Source organism: Alnus glutinosa, chromosome 7 (genome assembly GCF_958979055.1).
Source record: "Alnus glutinosa chromosome 7, dhAlnGlut1.1, whole genome shotgun sequence".
NCBI lineage: Eukaryota > Viridiplantae > Streptophyta > Magnoliopsida > Fagales > Betulaceae > Alnus > Alnus glutinosa.
Window position 1 is genome coordinate 7,559,768 of NC_084892.1, and position 20,450 is coordinate 7,580,217.

The 20,450-nt window shown below is 34.7% G+C and overlaps 3 protein-coding genes across 4 annotated transcripts; 2 read left to right on the forward strand and 1 right to left on the reverse strand.

Annotated features, from left to right (window-relative positions):
• Positions 1 to 103: 103 nt before the first annotated feature.
• LOC133873123 (non-structural maintenance of chromosomes element 4 homolog A-like) lies at positions 104 to 4,146 on the forward strand. Its single transcript, XM_062310846.1, has 7 exons — positions 104 to 484; positions 926 to 1,006; positions 2,150 to 2,402; positions 2,516 to 2,606; positions 2,755 to 2,971; positions 3,076 to 3,167; positions 3,547 to 4,146. The coding sequence occupies exons 1-7, from the start codon at positions 319 to 321 to the stop codon at positions 3,829 to 3,831; spliced, it is 1,185 nt and encodes a 394-aa protein (XP_062166830.1). The 5' UTR covers positions 104 to 318; the 3' UTR covers positions 3,832 to 4,146.
• Positions 4,147 to 5,079: 933 nt separating this feature from the next.
• On the reverse strand, positions 5,080 to 10,377 carry LOC133872938 (enoyl-[acyl-carrier-protein] reductase [NADH] 1, chloroplastic-like). 2 transcript variants are annotated; one of them, XM_062310608.1, is made up of 13 exons: positions 10,226 to 10,377; positions 8,884 to 9,176; positions 8,235 to 8,344; positions 8,076 to 8,131; positions 7,886 to 7,970; positions 7,750 to 7,797; positions 7,249 to 7,323; positions 7,057 to 7,168; positions 6,858 to 6,909; positions 6,724 to 6,775; positions 6,554 to 6,611; positions 5,682 to 5,780; positions 5,080 to 5,378 (listed from the first exon to the last, which is right to left on the reverse strand). In XM_062310608.1, exons 2-13 carry the CDS (start codon positions 9,158 to 9,160, stop codon positions 5,227 to 5,229), a joined length of 1,176 nt encoding a protein of 391 aa, XP_062166592.1. In that variant the 5' UTR covers positions 9,161 to 9,176; positions 10,226 to 10,377; the 3' UTR covers positions 5,080 to 5,226. The 2 variants fall into 2 exon arrangements, with proteins under 2 accessions (XP_062166592.1, XP_062166591.1); XM_062310607.1 differs by having other exon boundaries at positions 8,884 to 9,198; positions 10,226 to 10,376.
• Positions 10,378 to 13,221: 2,844 nt separating this feature from the next.
• Positions 13,222 to 17,608, forward strand: LOC133873047 (zinc finger CCCH domain-containing protein 14-like). The gene is made up of 3 exons (XM_062310760.1): positions 13,222 to 13,519; positions 14,345 to 14,399; positions 16,667 to 17,608. The coding sequence occupies exons 1-3, from the start codon at positions 13,447 to 13,449 to the stop codon at positions 17,412 to 17,414; spliced, it is 876 nt and encodes a 291-aa protein (XP_062166744.1). The 5' UTR covers positions 13,222 to 13,446; the 3' UTR covers positions 17,415 to 17,608.
• The last annotated feature ends 2,842 nt before the right edge of the window (positions 17,609 to 20,450 follow it).

A 20,450-nucleotide genomic window follows, 5' to 3' on the forward strand; every position in this document is an offset into this window, starting at 1 on the left:
CAAAGTGCGTCAAATTCTAGCCGTTCATTTCCTTGATCGCCTACCCATGCACGGCACAAAAATATAAACCCGAAAAAAAAAAAAAAAAAACCATATATATATATATATACACAGCCATGAAGAGCGAGAGAGGGACAGAGAGATGCTAAGACGAGGAGGGAAAGCCCCTCTTCAAATTCTCATTCTAGGGTTTTTGTTTTATATATTCGTGTATTTGAATTGTAGAATTTGAATTTAGGGTTTACTGTGGAACATCATTCTTTGCTCTGAATTTTCCCGAGAAAGTGACAGAAAACTCCAAATCTAAAAGCAACGGTTATGACCATGAAACGCGAATTGGGCAGTTGTAACGGTACCAGTACCCCCAGTGATGAGGGAGTTGAAGAAGCCTATGAAGCAGGCTCTAGCGACTCTGGACCTCGGGGCTTCGCTGACCGTCGAGTCCTTCGCTCTCGGTACCTCGCCGTGAAAAGCCGCATTGGTGGTATATTTCTATTCGTATATATTTATTTATTGCCCTTTATTTATTTATTTATTTATTTTTTATCTCCATTTGTGTGATTTTTGGTTTGAGTGGCGCGTGTTGGCGCCATTGGGGTTTGGTCAAATCGAATTTCGAGTTTTGTGGAGTTTTTATTTTTATGAGTAATTTGATTAAGCAACTAAACCAAGTATGTTTATTTTCGTTTTCTTGGACTTCAAGAAATAGAAATGGTTAAGATTATTAAGTCAATTAGCCTTAAAGATGGCGCAGATTGCACTGATCGGATTACAATTTGTCTTTGATTATGGCCTTGAACAAGTTGCTACATTTGAATGCTTTCTCTTTTACTAATCAAAAAAAGAAATTCTACAAGAAAATGTTTAGGTTTTGCCTTTTGGTTTTTTACCTATTTTTCCGTGCTTTTGGGTAATGGTTGTGCAGATGAAAGCGAGGATATGATAAGAGTAGATTCTGATAAGTTTCAGTCAATCATCGATGAAGTGGAGAGCTTGCATAATCTCGGTATTCTCCCTACTATCTCGTATCTTTTTTGTTATTTTTCTTTTAATTATATATTACCCAATTGTTTAGCCAATAAGCTGTAGTTCGAATGGCACACACTCCATTTCACATAGGAACGGTGTGGAATGTGAATTTGTGAGTTAAAGACCCATTGGGCGCATGTGTAACTTATCAATCATAAGAAGAAATTCACACAACTCTTTATCTTTGCCAATACTTCATTGGGGCCACTTCTATTGATTTCTATTTTCATGCTTAATTCACAGAGTGTGGCATGTTTGGTGTCCAAAATTATAACCTGTTTTAAAATCTGAAAAAAGGGTGAAACATGCGAGTGGGATTGGAAATGGTAGCGGTTTTGGAGTTTGGATGTTGTGCTGGTAATCACAAGTTTGTAGCACTAGAAGTAGTGATAAAGTGAAATGAAAGAGAGCAGCTGTTGAGGAGGTGGTGGTGGTCTGATTGCAAGTGTGATTCCTTAAGTTGCAATAAGTAATGGCCTGATGCAGTATAGTTTTTGTTCTTAAAAGCTTTATATCCTTTCTTGTTTTTCACCTTTATAAAAAATGTGCTACATTTGTTAAAACTTTTGTTTTTTGTTCTCAAAACGAAAACAACAAACAACTCAAAACATAAAACACTTCTAAAAATATAAAAACGGTTTCACCTTTATGTTACATTAGAACACTTTTTCAAACTAAAGAACCAAAAACACATTAACAAACATACCTGTAATATTTGTTCAGTTTTGTACATTGAGCAAAAGACATGCATTTTCCTTGCGATTTTTTGTTGTTGTGTGGAACAATTGTTCTGAAAAATGCATTTGAACGAGCTTTGAGTGCATTCAAAATACTCCTAGATTGATTTCTTTAGATCTTGTTCTGAACAATGCTTGTCCAGTATCACAATAAGTATATATTCATAAAAAAAAAAAAAGTATCACAATAATTATCATTTGATATATCCTTGCAAACTGGACAATTTTCCCCATTTAAGTTATGTTTTCTTTTTTAATTATGGAGTTGAATCTTACATTTTTTTTTCCCCAATTTTATTACTTCTATGTTATTTTCTTATAATAAGAATCTCAACTTCGGGGTTTTGATTTTGCCCTCTCTTTTTTCGGATATGACATTTCAGTACAGAAACCAAGAGAACAAGTTGCTGATGCAGAGGCTCTTTTGGATATTACAAACAGATTGGTATCTTCTGTCAAGGCACATAACATTGAAGGAATAACACCTTCGGATTTTGTAACATGTCTTCTCAGAGACTTTGGGCAGCAAAGTGGACTGGGTGGTAGCACAGAGGATTCCAGGAACACTATATTCTGGAAGGATATTGGTGTTGCAGTCTCACATGTTTTCAGGAGATGTTCAGGATGCTGTACCATGTAATAAATATAGAATTATTTTTCTTTTTGATATATTCTTTGTTCTAAATACCTCAGATAATTCTATCTGGTAAAAATGAATAATCGTATTTTTGTCATTGTTCTTCTTTCAGGATTGGGCCCATGAACACTGAGCTAAAGCAACGGAAGAGTTTTGTCCATAGAAAACGTGTGAGACCCACAGAGAGAGCTCAGCCTGAAGAGGTATGCATTCTCCATCTAGATGCAGTCTTTCTTTTATTCAAGAACCTAGTGATTGAAGGATTTGTTTATGTAAAGATCCTCGAGAAGTTTACTTTTTCCCCACCTTGGAACTCGAACAGTTACTTAAACTTCCCTCTAATCTGTGCAGTTTGATGATGCTGTTGCAGAAGAGAGAACAGATACTGATAAAAATATGTCGACTATGTTTGATATCTTGAAGAAGAATAAAAGTGTCGGGCTCGAAAATCTTGTATTGAACAGAAACTCTTTTGCACAGACAGTGGAGAATTTATTTGCCCTAACATTTCTGGTTAAAGATGGGCGGGCTGAGATAAAAGTCAATGAGAAAGGCTGTCATTTTGTTTGTAAGATCCTGTTCAAATGCCACGTTTTGGTGTCTGTTTGTCAGCTTAATTTCTTTTTCTTTTTGTATTCATTCTCTTTACACCAATTTTTTTTTCCATGTCAGCACCAAGGAATGCTCCTTCTGCAAGTGCTGTTGTCTCAGGTGATGCTGCTTACAGCCACTTTGTTTTCAGATTAGATTTTAAGGATTGGAAGGTAATTGGACAAGGATGCTATAATTTAGATCTCTATACTTAACTTTCATAAGATATATTTTTCTTTCTTTAATTTCGTATCGATGATAATTAGTCTAGGAGCATTTTGAACGCGTTTCTGGCATAAGCACACTATATGCATATATACACATAAAAGCATTATACTCGCAGTATACCCCTGTTGTCTGTATCGCATTGTATATTCTCCTTTTTTATTATATTCTTTGTATATTCTCCTCTTTATTATATTCTTTTTGGTTTTGATGTGTTTTTTACCCATATGTATATATACGCATAAAAGCATTATGTAATTTCCAATCGCTAGTATTATTGTTTTTGGTATATTGTTTTATTTGAACCTGTGCCTCTGCAATTTACAGTTGATGACTTCTTGTGTTGGGGTTGGGGAAGAGCTGATGCCGCACAGGAATCAAGCAAACATATCAAGCAATTCTGAAGTAGATCCACTATCTGCAGAATCTCAAGCGGCGGTGTCTACAACGCCTATATGGAAGTTGTGTAGGAATCGTGGCCTGGTTTTACAAGAACAGTCAGTTGTGGAAGACTCACCACAGTGTGACCATGTTGAAGAAAGAGCTGCTGCGATTCAAAAGAAGCGTAGGACTTCAAAATGGTCGGATGCCGAATTTTCAGTGGCGTCATAACTTTTTCTAAATGAAACTTAGGATTTGCTAGTAAATTTGTTTTTTGACAAGAAATTAACCCAAGGCCAAGGGAAGGGGGAAGGGAAAGATATTGCTTGTAAGGTACAGTCATTTAGCTCTGTATATCCTAGAAATTTATCAAGTTCATTAGTGTGTGTATATCCTAGAAATATAATCAATCATTCCGGTCCTTTTCCCATATGCTAGCCTTCTGGCATATTTTGTGGGGTTCTTTTTGATACAAGAAAATTTCCCCTTGTTTCCCTATTTCGTTGTAACTATTTAAGTTCGAAATACAAACTACAGATTCATCTACCTTTGGTGCTTGTACTGAAAAAGATGGATGTCATTGGATTCATAGAATCTCCAGCGTGGCATCAGGAAATGGGATAACTGAAAAATTCTTACTCATGATCTTTTTACTCTCTCTCTCTCTCTCTCTCTCTAATGTAATTGCCATAACTTAAACATTGCCATAACCTTTAAGTTTATCCATGAAACAGTATTGGTCGTTGCCAAGAAAATCAATTATTGTATGTCCAAGAAAATAGCAGTTTAACTGCTCAACATTAGCAGAGTTAAAGGTCTGATTGAAATTGCGTTAATGAGAAGTACTTTTAATACCTAAAAAGTTGTACAAAGCAAAAAATGAGTTTGTTTGGAAAAAACCTAAAAAAGTACTTTGATTTTTTTGCTTAAACAAAGGCCAAAATGCACTTTTAGGAAAAGCTTGAAAATAAAGTTTTTTCTCAAAAGCTCTTTTTGATTATAAAATCTGTATTTTTAAACACAATCCCAAACAAGCCTTTAGTGAAAGACAACACAATTAGTTCGAACTTACAAACCCCGAAAACCATTACTATTAGTTATCGCAGGATGGAAATAATAGAGACAAGGCCCAGAGCAACCATGCCATCAAGTAAAGTAGTTATTGCAATACCCTAAACTCTTAGGGCTTTTTAGGATAAGGATCTCTAGCAATTTCTTGTTGGGCATCATAGTGAGAGAGCCCACATAAGACTTACCTAATTGAGTAAGTGGTCAAGTAGTCAATTTATTTAAGAAGGTGAATCACATATGAATTCTCTCACAATGTACTGTCCAAATTGCTGGAAATCCCAATCTTAACTTTTATTTGGTCATATGTTTGAATGCAAAGAGCCAAAGAATAAATAATGTAATCATGGAAATTAGTGAAAAGAACCCATGACAAACATGAATTCCAAATTGGGGGAAAAAGCATTTAGCTTGGCATCGAAATAAGCCATTCTAAAATGGCATAGAATAACATATGAAAAGTGAGAAAACAATTGTTGTTTTGGCTAGAAAAAAAAATTTCAATAGAACCCACCATAGGATACAGTTAACACAACATTGGAATCTCAATCTCTAGCTCTAGTTACCTTTCGGAATATCTAAGTTCTCAAATATTGGGCTGTCGACTCCCACTCCCATTGCATTTAGACCATTGTCAACATACACAACAGCGCCAGTGATAGCTGAAGCCAATGGAGATGCCAGGAAGGCTGCAGTATTCCCAACCTCCTCTGTTCCATTTATGTTTCAGGGTCAGTATTTAAACAATGTAATAAAGAAAGGAGACTGCCAAAAAAGTTGCATCTGCAGCGATCTGCTTGTCTCATTAAGAAGCATCTTTTGCACCTCAGTTGTTTATTGGAGAAAAATCATAACAGTGTAAAGTCATAATGACGACAAACTAGGATAATATTTTCAATTCTTAGACTTTATTGAACTGTGCTTTCTTGTTATGCAGAAAGTAGCTAGTAATGATTGTTTTAAAACAGAACCAATTGTAGACAGGCACAGCCGTGGAGAAGTTTATGACTCACCTGCGGATAATTCTTTCTGTAGGGGAGCATTGGCCGAGGAGTAATCAATCATCATATCAATAAAACCAATTGCTTTTGCAGCACGACTTCTTAATGGACCTGAAAATTTTATTGTTTGTTAGAATAACGTTTGAGGAAATATATTCTATCTAAGAAACATTAATTTATCTAGTTTAATTTTTATAATTAGACTTTGCCTTCTCTCGAAGTCAAAGGTAATCTTAACGCCAAAAATTGATTTTAAGGCCACCACAGGCCAGGGTACAAAACTCAGATTGCGTTATCTTATTAAAAAAAATAAAAAAACTACATGGTGAGAAATGGTAGCTCTATTTTACAGTGTTGGACTTGTCCTTTCAGATACAAAGTAGAGATCAAGAAAATGAATGTATTTCTACTGGAATTCAAACACATGTTAGAATTACTAACAGGACCAATGAAAGTATGCTAAACAAGATTCAAGCCCAGGAATGATAAAAGGCGAGGGAGCTAAAGTAATAAAAGCACCTTTGAGTACTGGGGATTTTAGTGTACTGTAATTGATTGCCAGGTGAACAAAGGCTAGGGAGCTAAATTAATGTCTGTATCTCAACAGTGGAACACACTGTCCATATAGTTAGGGAAGAGCCCAGGAATGATAAATGTCTTCGAGAGATCTTCATAAAAATCATTAAATCATTTTATCTTTTACTTGGGATACAGAGAAAAGATGAATACAGCATCCCTATAGGCCTAATTTCAGATGGCACACCAATAGCATGCACATCACACATTCCGGCACCAGGACAGAAACCAGTCCATGAAGTGCCAAGGATGATTATGCTCATGTTTTAGATGAGAATATGATTGTCAATACAAAGTAAATACAATACCGGCAGATATTGTGTTGACTCTGACTTTGTGTTTTCTTCCAGCTTCAAAAGCCAGTACCTGGATCAAGCACAAAAGTTGATAGATGTTATGCTCGTAATCACAAACATGTGAAGAAACTGAAACGCATCAAATAAAAATAGTAAATAAATAAATAAAAGATATGACTTACACGTGTATCACTCTCCAGAGCAGCCTTTGCCGAGCTCATACCTCCGCCGTATCTGCATGTAAAACAGTCAAAATGAAGAAATTTGTTCTTTGATGTACCACACACCAATATTCAAAATGAACAGGAAAACATACCCTGGAATGATCCTCTCAGAAGCAATGTATGTTAGGGAAATCGAAGCACCACCTTTAAAATCAACACCCAAGGTTAAATTCCAGCAACACTTGGGAAAAATGGGGATAAAGAAAAAAGGTGGGATGGGGAGGGGAAGAGAAGAACATAAAGATAAAAATTAAAGAAAAGCAACAGAAGAAATGAAGTGAGAAAATGTGCCTGGATTCATTATTGGAACGAAATGCTTGAGTAAAGAAACAAAGGAATAACTAGATGCAGAGATAGCTGCAAGGTATCCGTTCCTTGATGTCTCCAAGAGAGGTTTGGTAACCTGTACTTGAAAGATCACGCTTTAATTACCGTTAAGATCTTGAAAGAACAGCATAAAAGGTAAGGTATCTAACACAACACCTCTGGCCCATTGGCAAGCGAGTGCACAAGGATGTCAATGCTCCCAAAATCCTGTTTCACAGCTTCAGCAACTTCCTGCAAAACATTAGAACCAATTTGGTTAACAGTGTTCAGTAGGGTCATTTATCCCAACTGTATGTCTTTGCCAGTAAAGAGAACTTTAGCTCCTAAGCAGAGGAACATGAAAGGAACATGACAAGTATTTCACATTTCAAGGTTTTCAATTGGACATGAAGTTCAATGATCGGCAAAATCAGGATTCGAACAGTTTGTGAAACAAATGCAACTTGATCATTAATAGGAATGAGTTACAATAAACCCTTTTTCTATGTAAAGGAAAATAAATTTGACCATGGGGTGACTTAAGTTCGGTATTTGACTAATAATGTTGTTATCTCCCAAAGAAGACAACAGAACACTAGTAATTAGATCAAGTCAGACGCACTGTTGCAATTTGGTTTGCTTGATAATAATGAGCGACTATTTTGCAACAAATGATACCTGAACAGTCCATTTTGAGGATCCTGAATAACGTTTGTTTGTTTTTACCTGCATAAAGCCACCAAGAATATCAAGAAGAATACAATTTGACATTGTGCAGATTATTCCAGAAACAATATGTGAAGCTTTTTATTACATCCTCTGGAACATCTTCAGGATTGTCATAAACCGCATCCAATGGATACACTTTAGTAACTTCCATAAGAGACCCATCTGGTAATCTGAAAAAATTATATTTCATTTAGCAGTTAACAAAGACTCGGAGAAAGTACAGCAAACATAAATTGATTTACTCATACAGCCAAAAACACAAAATCTACTCTTACTTGCGTGATTCGTCAAATTTCCCGCGCCGTAAACTAGATTCGAAAATATTCAGTGTCTGCATAAAACAAAAGTTTACATTGAAAATTCCACAATCTTGTAACTCTTGTCAGTAGTTGAGACTCTAGAATCATAAGATTTAGTTAGATCAATTTACATACCGGCACCCATGTACCAACAAGAATTTCAGCACCCGCAGCAGCAAGAGCTTTTGATATTGCCCATCCATATCCATTGTCATCAGAAACACCGGCGATAAATGCTCTCTTACCTGCTCATATTTGTCCCAATGTTAGATATAGTGGCCGATGTTTTGTGCTCATTCTGTTTGAACAAGTATCAAATGGCCTGTCGAAAGTAACTGTACAAAAAAGCGCACAAGTGCTGCAACCTAAAAGAAAAGTTAGTCATACGCAGTTAAGAGTATTATGAATTTTGCTGCCTTAAGATGCTTCTTGCTAGATAAAGTCGCATGCTCTTGTAATCTGCTTGCTTTAGAACCCACATTTTTCATATTTAGACATTTAATTTAATCAGAAAAAGAAAAAAAGAGCAAATCTTTGGCTCCATGACACGGGTGATCATCTTAGCATGCAAGAAAACAAAAATTGGAGGAAAATAGTCTGGGAAGCTATTCTTGGTAATTTCATATTTCTTATTTTTTGTTTGTGTGTCATTTGATATAGGGAAACCAATGAAGGGGCTAATGAGCAACTGCCATAATGCTGAAAGAAAAGACCAAATGATGATATTGACATCTTATAATGAAAGGAATTCTGATACAATTAGGAAAAGATATAGATGTCTGACCTCTCAAATCAATAGGCAATCCTGGCAGAGGCTTGCTCTCATCAGCACCGGACATTGCTCTTGTAATGATCTTTTGGGATTTTACATGTCCTAATCTGAAGCTCTGGAAGAGTGGCTGCCTTGATGAGATGTGAGAAGAGCTTGTAAGCCTTGTCAAAGATGCCTCTTTATACTGTGTACTGAAATTTGCTGTGCTTGTCGTAATTCTTTTGCGGGAAGAATATATGCAAGGATTAGTTGTGGTCATGAACACGCCAGGAGTTGCAGTCGCCGCCATTTTCAATCACTTCGACCTTCAGAAATCAGAACAATATTCTGCAAGATTAGAATCATGTAATCAACGAACCTAGTAATACTGTTCACAGTAAGATTTTCCTTGTTAGATGGTATGTCTGTATCAGACTATTTTCAAGATATCTACTATGATAAAACATATAATCTAGTACACAAAACAACATCCTGATCAGCATTAAAAGTAAATAATGCCTCTTTTTTTTTCTTTTCTTTTTTCCGGATATAAACTGATCAGCAAATTTTTTGATAAGTAAAAAAAAAAAATTTGCTGATCAGTTTAAACTGATCAGCAAATTAAGTTGCAAAAACAGGTATCACTCAGCCCAAAACAAGATGTAAAGACACATAATATTGGAATTTACCAAAATGAAATGTCTCAGAATGAAGAAAAGTGAAATATGGCGTTCTTTTGCCTTATGTAAAACTCTTACTGTGACCGAGAAAATGGTGGAGATCGATGTTTGGAATACATTGAATTCACGTTTACAAAAGGCCAACAAAATCATTTTCGCTCGGTTGAAAATTATTTTAGTACCTTTTTTGGTCACAGACTCACATGTTGGTGGGCAATAAAATGCAGCATATCAAACATAAACTTATTGCAACTATTAAGTTAAGTTGAGATTAGTTTCTGGAAAGCAAAAAAAAAAACAAACAGAAACATGAGATCCAAGATTACCCAGAGTGAATACAAAAATCAAAGAGATTAGTTTCTTTCCTTTTCTTTTCATGAACTTTCTGAGCAACCAAACAGGAATCAAATATCATATAGTTTCTCTGTACAACTCTCTAAAAGACTAAAACGTAAAACAAAATCAGCATTTCATTCAAGAGAACAGAAACCAAAAAAAAAAAAGGAAAAAAAAAAAGGAGCAAATTAAAACCAAAACTGTGAGAAACACAAATACGAAATCAATCCACATCTAAAGTGCCTAAATCCAACCGCATTAAGCAACAATCAGACATAACAACTCAATAGGACCCGGATTTTCGTCCCAACATTCACTGAGAAAATCAATATACATTCATAGAAAGATCCGAAACACACCTTGGCTAGCAGTTGTGATGCAGAGACTTCAGCTAGAAAGAAGGTTGGCAGCTGGGAGAGAACGACTGTTTTTTGTGTGTATATTTGTATGTGTGTTTGAGGTTTTGTGTTTGTGTGTGTGTGTGTGTGTTTGAGTGTGGGTTTCGATGAAACCAAAGCTGTGTTTGTTTGATGGTTGTTGGCGGTTAGGAACTTTGGAAATGTCGATTGTCGAGTAAGGGACTGAGGTAACGAGACGTTTATACCCCTGTTGACACGTTGCAACATTTTTATTTTTTTTTTTAATCAAATTTATAGCCAAATAAGTGACCATATTCCCTACTATGTTAACTCCAAATTTTTCTGAAATACAAAGAAAAAATCCGTATCGTTTGCATGGACGGTATCTTATAATAGGAATAGGATGCTCTCTATTAATGAACAAAAAAAAAGAAGCATTTTAAATGTGTAACATTCAAGACATTAATTATAAATTTTCTAAGTTGGGTGTCCGGACGAGTTAGGCAATAGTGTCTTATTCGTTGTCGTGTCCGGACGGTTAGCGGATGGAGCTTACCGTGAGTCCCTAGTGCACGCATGTTCGAATGGGACACTTATGCATCCGGACAGTTTGATTTGAGAGTGTTGGATGCGCATATTATGCAGGCGTGTCCGAACAGCTTACTAACCTATCCGGACAAGTTAAGACATATTTTTCTATACTAGTTCCTCCGGCTCATTTCCTCTCTCTCTTCCTCCCTCCCTAGGGTTTGATACTAAACCCTAGATTCTAGCATTTTTAAGCCTTCAAACATGAATTCGAAACCGAAAACATGATCCTGGACATGAAATCTCTATTTTCACCGATTGATTTGAGGTAAAATCCTAACTTTTCTTGTACTTGTGATTTATCTTTGGGAGCTTGAGCTTTATCCCTCAAACCTCTTTAGGTATTTCGTGTTTAGAGGTGTTTTAAACGATCTTCAAGTGTTGGATTTCATTTTTGATGAGAAGTCAACATAAGACCCAAAACCCTATATTTACTAAGTATTATAATTTGGTGATTTGTGTGTCTAACCCTAAAATTTTACTATGGGTTAGTGTTTTTAGTTATTAGGTTGTCAAATGGAACCCTATAAATTCTATGAGTTTCTATAGGTTGATGGCTCTTGAGAAAATCAATAACTTACGTGGGATTTGGAGTTAGGAACTTATAATCCACAAATGTTTGGAAGACTTGTATGCGAATATAGTTGAATTATGATGTCGATTGTTTTTATGTAATGTTACGCTTGGATGTACATGTATACTTGTATTTTACAAAGGTTTGGAAGATTTGTATGCAAGTATAGCCGAGTTATGATGTCATTCATTTCATGCTTATACGTACTTATATGCTTGCATTTTCAAAAGGATTGGAAGGCCTTTATATGGGTATAACTTAGTCACATGTTGTATATGTATGTCAATGGTTTTATGTGTTTATAATATGCCTCAATTTACCTTAGTAGTTGCAAAATATTTTGAGAAAATGAATGGTTTACAAAAGCATAGTTGCCAGTGTAAACGTATGGTAAAATGAATAAATGTCGGCTTATTGTAAAATTTAGTGAGTTATATACTACTGAGACCATAGACTCATTAATCCACCTATGCGAATGTGGCAACCATCGAGATCGTATAGATGTAGATGCTTTGGATGTAGCTGCTGGCGTTGACGATGACCCAATGACTTTATATTTGGAATATTACGATTGAAGCTCTTCACAATAATTATATTTGTTGGACTTGTGGATGCTCTACTTTTTGTATAGATATTTTATATCTGGTACGTGTCAGATGTGATGCTTCTGTGTAGTCATTTTGTTGTTATGCAATTAATACATTGATAAGCTTTACTTAGGGTCTGTTTGAATTTGCGATTTCAAAAAGTGCGATTTAAAAAAAGTGATTTTTAAAAATGCAGTTAAGCGTTTGGCAAAATCGCAATTTAACCTTTAAAATTTTGCGTTTTCAAAAAAGCACCATCTTACCTGCGATTTGAAAAAGCAGATTTTTCTGCGTTTTCAAATCGCAAATTTTAAAAATGTAATTGATAAGCTTTACTTAGGGTCTGTTTGAATTTGCGATTTCAAAAAGTGCGATTTAAAAAAAGTGATTTTTAAAAATGCAGTTAAGCGTTTGGCAAAATCGCAATTTAACCTTTAAAATTTTGCGTTTTCAAAAAAGCACCATCTTACCTGCGATTTGAAAAAGCAGATTTTTCTGCGTTTTCAAATCGCAAATTTTAAAAATGTAGTTCCCAAACGATTTATGTTCTACGATTTGGTTTAAAATAGTACTTATTGTTTACAAAATCACAATCCTAAATGTACTTTTATATAAATAATCAAATGATTCTGATGTTGTAATTACTCTTTTTAATTAATAAAAACTCATTTAATGTAGTTTGAGCTTAGGCCAGCACGTGCAGATAGATGAGCTTTAAATGTGAATGCCCAGATAGCATCTCATTCAAACAAAAGCTTATTAAATGTGGATCGAGTAGAGGTTAGCACGAGCAGATTTATGAGATTTGACGCTTAATTAAATGTGAAATGTCAAGTCTGACGTCTCATTCGATTGAGATTAAATATGAATTGACTTTTATACATAAAATATTAAAATGACGTGTCAATAAAAATAAATTCTTAATTATTATTTTTTACGAATACAATTCAATGACTAATAAAAGTTCATAAATAGTGTTACTCAATGGGCTTCCACGATAGGCCAACACAATGGGCTCCCAAGAAAAAGGCCGAGAATACGAACTTGTACATCTTCCTATTCCAACTAAATTTGAACAAACGTCAGCGCACGTGACGTAGAGTAATTCTTTTTTACCGAACCGCGCGGAATCTGAAATTGCCATCAATTATTTACCCGCACACAAACTGTCAAATACACATTAAATTTTGACAGTGGTTAATAAATGTTAAAAATAATAATTATAAATTGCGGTATTATTAATTATATCCCACTCCCGACTTCTCTCACTCTCTTTTGGGAAAGCCCACCACGCCAAGCTTCTTCTCCGCCACAAAAACCCTCGTCTAGGGTTAGGGTTAGGGTAGGGTTTTTGGCTCGTTAGTTCACCGTCCTTGCTTGGGGTTTTGGTTTCTCTGTGGTTTTTGAGGTGTTCTGTCGGTTTCTTTTTTTTCGAATTGTTGTGTCTGGATCTGGATCTGTGAGGTTCGCCAATGGATACTCGTAAGAGAGGGAGGCCTGAAGCTGGGTTGAACGCTAATGGCGGCTTCAAGAAGTCCAAGCAAGGTTCGTGACGCTCTTTCTCTTCCGATTTTGGCATGTTCATGTGCTGGTTGTGCTTCTGATTTGTTATGCATTTGATGCTCTGTTTGGTTTCTGAGAAACTATACTGGGGTAATAGAAATTTAAAGAGTGCAATCATTTCTCTGTCTTTCTTGCGTTAAGATGCCTTTTCTTTTTCTTCTGGGTTTGTTAAATTTCAGATACTTAGCTATTTGTAGCAGTATTTAAGAAATTGTCAGCTATATTTGTGCGGGTTTTTACTTAAAACATTGGCGTACAATTTTGTATTTATATATGGGGGCTATTTATGCAAATAAAAATTTGTAATTTAATCGTGTATTTAGGCCTGACGAGTTTTCTAATGTGGTAAGTGTTTACCAACAAAACAAATCCGGTTAAAACTCATTTGGGATTTGAGTTTTTGAAGACTGAAATAGCAGAACAGTGAGAAGAGAACTTTTTATGAACTTGCTCAATTATTGGAAAGATTGTCAACTGGGTCTTATTCTAGTTGATAATTACGGTTACGCTGCCCTAAATTTTAAAGCACTAGCACTCTCTCTTTATTGAGGGCATTGGAAAGTCAAAACTACCTTTTCTCAGCTTGAAAAAAAGAAAATTAAGTCACTAAATTTACTTAGTACCTGTATTTAACTTAACGAATGCTTTGTCATGGATTATTTGGACATTTGTTGTAGAAAACAACTTTTTTTTTTTTTAGTGAAATTTTACGGTATTAAGATTAATGAGTTTGAAATATTCAGAACAATTAGAGGAAGAATCCAGAGGAATATTAACTGAGAAAAAGTAACTAATTTTTTTCAACAGAAATGGACTCAACTGGTGTAGGAAGCAAATCGAAGCCATGCACCAAGTTTTTCAGGTTCAAATCTTTTCTCATCTAAAGAAACTTTTTGAGATTGGTCTTATTTTCTTCTAATGTTTTTAAATTTCTGTAAGAATTTAATTTATGATTGTACAAGATAAGAATTATGAACCTTCACTATCACTAATGAACTGGGCATTCATAGCTTTTATACAGGTACATACTGTGCAGTCTAACAGAATAGTTCTGTTATTAATGGCGTACAAAAGATAACCATTTGCCATTATAAAGTTGGCATTAAGGATGTTACATGGAAACTGATCGTTTTTCTCGTAATTCATTTATACTGTACCTTATAGCTAAATTGAAGTCCAAGAACTTCCCCACCAATCCAGTGGAAATAATCTAATGGTATTTCTCCATCTTTAAGTGGATTGTTACAGAAATTGAACCCACCAATTCTCTCGGTAAGATACACATTTTAATACGTTGAAGTGTGATAAATCGCGTTCAGGTATGTCAAAATAATATATCATTCCATGCACAGCAACACAAACATTTTTGTAATTAAATAGGCCACGAAAATATGTCTATTGGTCTCATTTTTACTTTTTAAAGTTACCTTCAATACATTGTTTTCCCCACTTTTGGTTTTTTTTTTTTTTCCCTTACCTATATGAGAAGAGAGAAGAATAGAAGGGGGGGGGGGGGGGGGGGTGTTCTCTAATATCTGGGGTAGTCTTTTTCAGCAGCCCCGTGCCCCAAATACTATTGTAACATAAAATTAATGAAAAGCTTGGGGTAAATTATCTCAGAAAAATAGGCTAAAAAGTTTATATACGCATTGTGAATTTTTTTTCGAGTATTAATTGCTAGATATGTTTGTGTGGGTTACCTCTTGCATTATGCAAGTCTTTTATAATTTTCATACATTTTCATAGAGGGCTATTGTCACTAGATCTGGATAACAATAGAACCAATATCTTCTGTTTTGTTAGTTTCTTTTTGTGGGTTGATTCTCAGAAACACAGAAAATACAATAAGGAATGAATTCCTTAAAAGAGGACAGAGAATCAAATTTAGGAAGAAGAGGATTAGAATGGGGGAACTCGGTATAAATTTATATCAAGAAAGGAGATAGATTGTTGCCTGTGGTTTACTGAATTTCAAACCCTTTGGTCTTCCGAGAAAGTTCTGTGTGGCTCCCTAAGACTAATTGATGTTTCCTTTATATATATATCACATTATCCATTCTTAACTGCCTTCTCAATATGTAGTATGTACCTGTCCTAGAAGCCTAGCAAAACAAAAACATGTGCCTTGACCTAACTCTGTGTGCTATCTTACAGTAAAGAAATTCATCACTGAAGATTAAGGCTCTGTTTGTTTCGACGTAAAAATATTTTCAAGGAAATCATTTTTCCGAAAAATGATTTCTTTGAAAACATTTTCTGACGTAAAACATTTAATGTCGAAACAAACGCAACCTAAGTCTTCATGTGGAAAATGCTGGACTAATAATTTAGTTACTACTTTCTAATGATTAAGAGCGTCTTAGATCTATTCTATTTGACTCCCTCCCCAGTGAAACCAAGCTAGATGCAGTAACCCTCAATTTGTATATATGAATAATTTGTTAGAATTTTCTCATCCGCACCACCCAAAGTTTTGTGATAATACTTCTGCATAATAAACATATCTTCTCTCCATAATCTAGAGATCTCTTCTTGATAGAGAATAGAAAACAATATATAGCTATGGGTTGTCATTCTGATTCTTACCTTTATGGGGCAATGGTGAAAAATGATCATCTGGTTTTCAATCATTGTGGCGTATGCTTGTACGTGAGCACTGCTCTTTCATCCAACAATCTTAAAACACATAAAGTAAGTGCACAGAGTGTAGTTTATTTACATTTGAAGTACTAGTCTTAGAACCTTGGTAGGCAACAGAATATTTTTTGGAATAAGCTACCAACAATTTAGTTTGACATCAAGGACTCCCTGTGTACTTTATTGCGCTTTGTGTGTTTAATGATATTACTCTTATCAAAAAAACAGTTTAGTTTGACATCTAATAAATTATGAAACTGCAGCCTAACTTTTTTATTTTTTGTGGGCTTCTAGTCCAGTGGTAATTGTTGGCCTTGTCGCAGTATCCAAAAATTCATTCGGATGTAACAATCTTGTGCATTATTGTGATGGGTTTTAATCTATATTTTGCTTCAGATGCAGTATCTTGCTATCACTTGTTTAGTGTGATCTGGCTAATAAAAAAACAAAAATTGTGTAGTGTGATCTGACATGTTATGCTTTGAATTGCAGCACTGCCGGCTGTCCCTTTGGTGAGAGCTGCCACTTTCTGCATTTTGTTCCCGGTGGTTATAATGCTGTGGCCCATATGATGAATTTAGCCCCGGCTGTTCCTGCACCATCTAGAAACATGGCTGGGCCACCAGCCATCCCTAATGGCTCTACAACTTCAGTTAAAACTCGCATGTGCAACAAGTATAATACTGCTGAAGGCTGCAAATTTGGTGACAAATGCCATTTTGCTCATAACGAGTGGGAACTTGGTAAGCCTATCGCTCCATCCCATGAGGATCCGCGTGCCATGGGACCTATTCCAGGCCGTATGGGTTCTCGTATGGAGCCACCCCCACCAGGCCCTGCTGCTAGCTTTGGTGCCTCAGCCACTGCAAAAATCAGTGTTGATGCTTCACTTGCAGGAGCCATCATTGGGAAGGGTGGTGTGAACTCGAAGCAGATATGTCGGCAGACAGGAGCCAAGCTTTCAATTCGAGAACACGAGTCTGATCCTAATCTAAGGAACATTGAACTTGAGGGGACTTTTGAACAGATTAAGGAAGCAAGTGCAATGGTGAGACAACTAATCGTGACCGTTTCGGTGACCGGCCCTCCAAAATCCCATGGAATGCCTGGGGCTGCGGCTCCACCAGGAAGCAACTATAAGACTAAGCTGTGTGAAAATTTTGCTAAAGGATCCTGCACTTTTGGAGAAAGATGTCACTTTGCTCATGGTGGTGCTGAATTGCGCAAGGCAGGAGTTTGAAGACTTAATTTGTGGCTTTCCCTTCATGATTAGTTCATGGCATTAGTTGTTATGCAGTGTTGTATTAGTGGGAGGTCTGTTTGGATTGTCGTTATGCAATTAATATAACGTAGTGGATTTGATGAGATTATGACATCTGAGATTTTGTGATTCTTGGTTATTTCGAAAACTATCATAGGCTTTATTATCCATAATCTACCTTCTAGAACTAGATGTTTTTAACGTTAATAATGCTTAACGTGCTAGTGTGGTTTTATTTCCCCGCCAATATATATATATGTTGAATTTGGCAAACTCAGGCTAATGATTGTTGACTGAACAGTCATAAATTTTTTTAACCTATGCTTAAATAGTACAAACATCTTATATTTTCAAAGCTTCTGTATTGAAGATTTCTCTGTTGGAGTTTACGCTTTTATATATATAGCCTGACTAATTATCGAGCATCGAATATATTATAAATTAATTGATTCAAAGCGAACCTATTGCTGGCCGGCCTTGAAGAACCTAACCCAAATAATCAGGTTATATATATATATGCTTGTATGAAAGCGCATAATGGGAATCGTTTAGGCCTCATTAGAATTACTCATCTATAAATAGACTGAGATAACATTAATCCTACTAATTAAGTAAATCCCTAGCAAGATAAAATAATTAACCTTACTCAAAAAAGTAATTATCTCTAATTGAATAATATTTTCCTAATCCTAATCTCTTATCACCAAGGGAGATTGTTGGTGATCTGTTGAAGTAAGCAAGTAACACTAATATTTAATAAGGCATAATAAATTGAAGAAAAACACATATTTGGCTATCATCCAAGTTTAGCTCTTATAAACAAATGTTCAATACGGATTTGATAGCTATGTTAGAAACCCCACTTCCAATTTAATTTTCTCAAACTATTTGGGATTGGTAAAATTATAAAGAACAAGTTTATCCAGTCACCAGTTAAGTTTTTTTTTTTTTTTTTTTTTTTTTTTTTTTAATTTTTTTTTTTTAAAGATTTGACGTCAATGGACAGAGTCAAGAAAGGAAATTTTACTTATCTCTTAAAATTTTCATATGTGAAAAAAGAATCACTCAAATCTGTAGACTTTAAAACCTAGAAATCCTACACGTATATACATTTTTTGTACATTTTATGTACACTTTTTTTTTTTTAAAAAAAATTAACCATTTGATTTTTAGGACCAACATCTATATATAGGTCCTACAAATTTAATAGTTGATTTTTTTTTTAAAAAAAAAATAAAAAAAATAAATAAGAGATATAAAAAGATCACTTCTTGTTTTTTAAATCCAAAATGTTACTCTCAATTTCCGAAGTGACGTGAACAGGCAGAAAAGACATTTCTGCGTTGAAAAGAAAAACATGGGCTATCTTCTTTCTTCTTTCTTCTGAAATCTTCCATTTCTGCGTTGGATTAAACAAAGCTTTCTTCTGAAAAAAAAAAAAAAAAAAAACTTTTGCAGAAATTTCTTCTAATACGAAATTGATTAATCCCATAGCTTATCAATATAAACATTTCGTGTTTATTGGTTTAAGAAATTAAAAGCAAACTGGATTTCGCTATTTACATAAATTTTCAAATAAATGTTTGGAGCATCTTTGCTCATGCACTTGAATTTCAGAATTTCAGTCAGAAATCTTGATGTTTATGTTTATGGACAAGAATCTTATAATATTCATTTATTATCAAATTTAAAGTCGATATATGTAACGGTATACATTATTTTATATTATTTAATTTTGAAGAAAATTTACTTTACTCTCCTAAATTATTGCTATTTTTGCAATTATTTTTATAAACTTAAAAAACTTTTAATGTATTAATCTTTCAATTTTTATTTTTATTTTTATTTTTATTTTTTTTTGTTTTTGTTTTTGTTTTTTTTTTTTAATTTCATTGATCTGTTAAGATTTTTTGTAATTTCTAATGTGATGAAAAAGTTTCACTTTCAATTTTTTTTAAAAAAGTCCCAATATTAATTTTTTTTATATATATATGCACACATTTTACGTCATAATCATATAACCATAAAATAAATACCCTCTTATCATATATATTAACCGACATATATATTTGCAAAGTTTGTTGACCCAGATTATATATATATATATATATACACATTTTACGTCATAATCATATAACTATAAAATAAATACCCTCTATCACATATATTAACCGACATATATATTTGCAAAGTTTGTTGGCCCAGATTCAGACTTCTATTGCTATCCATTATAAGGCTTGGTCAGATATAGATTCTTGGTCTTGCCCTCCGATTGGTTCTCTTAAGCTGAATTTTGATGTTGTAGTAAGAAATTCTTTTATGGTGGCTGCTGCTGATATTACGGATCATGATGGAATTATTCTTTCTGCGGTTGCTCGTAGACTCCCTTCTCTTAATGCAGAAGCCAATGCTGCCTTGTTAGCTGTGAAAACTGCTCGTAGACTCCCTTCTCTTAATGTTAATGCAGGAGAAGCCAATGCTGCCTTGCTAGCTGTGAAAACTGCTGTCAACCTGTCTTCTTCTTCTCAAATTCTGCTTGAAGGGGACTCTCTAATTACTATTTCAGCTTTAAATAATTATTGTTTAAGTGTTGAATGGTCTTCGACATCCATAATTACTATTACTATTTCTATTTCTTTGTTTTCTTTTTTTCCCTCTTGTTCTGTGACCAAAGTTTTAAGGAGTGTTAATCCCTGGACACATTTAATTGCCAAATAGACCGTTACTCATATCATTGTTATAGAAGCATTTCCACATCTCCCTTTGATCCCCTCTCCTTTCACCTGTATATATTGCTCATATATATATATATATATTAACCGACATGACTTCGCTCATTTACGTACGGCCGTTTGATATTTTGTCGATGTTTAAACATCTACCGTCCTTCTCAACGTTATTTTTTTTTTGTTTTTTGTGGCATCAAAGTCTCCAAAACTCATTAATATCTAACTAAAGTTTTCGTTAAATTCAAAGATAAATGTTTTATCTCTGCAACTCTCTTACAATTCTTTT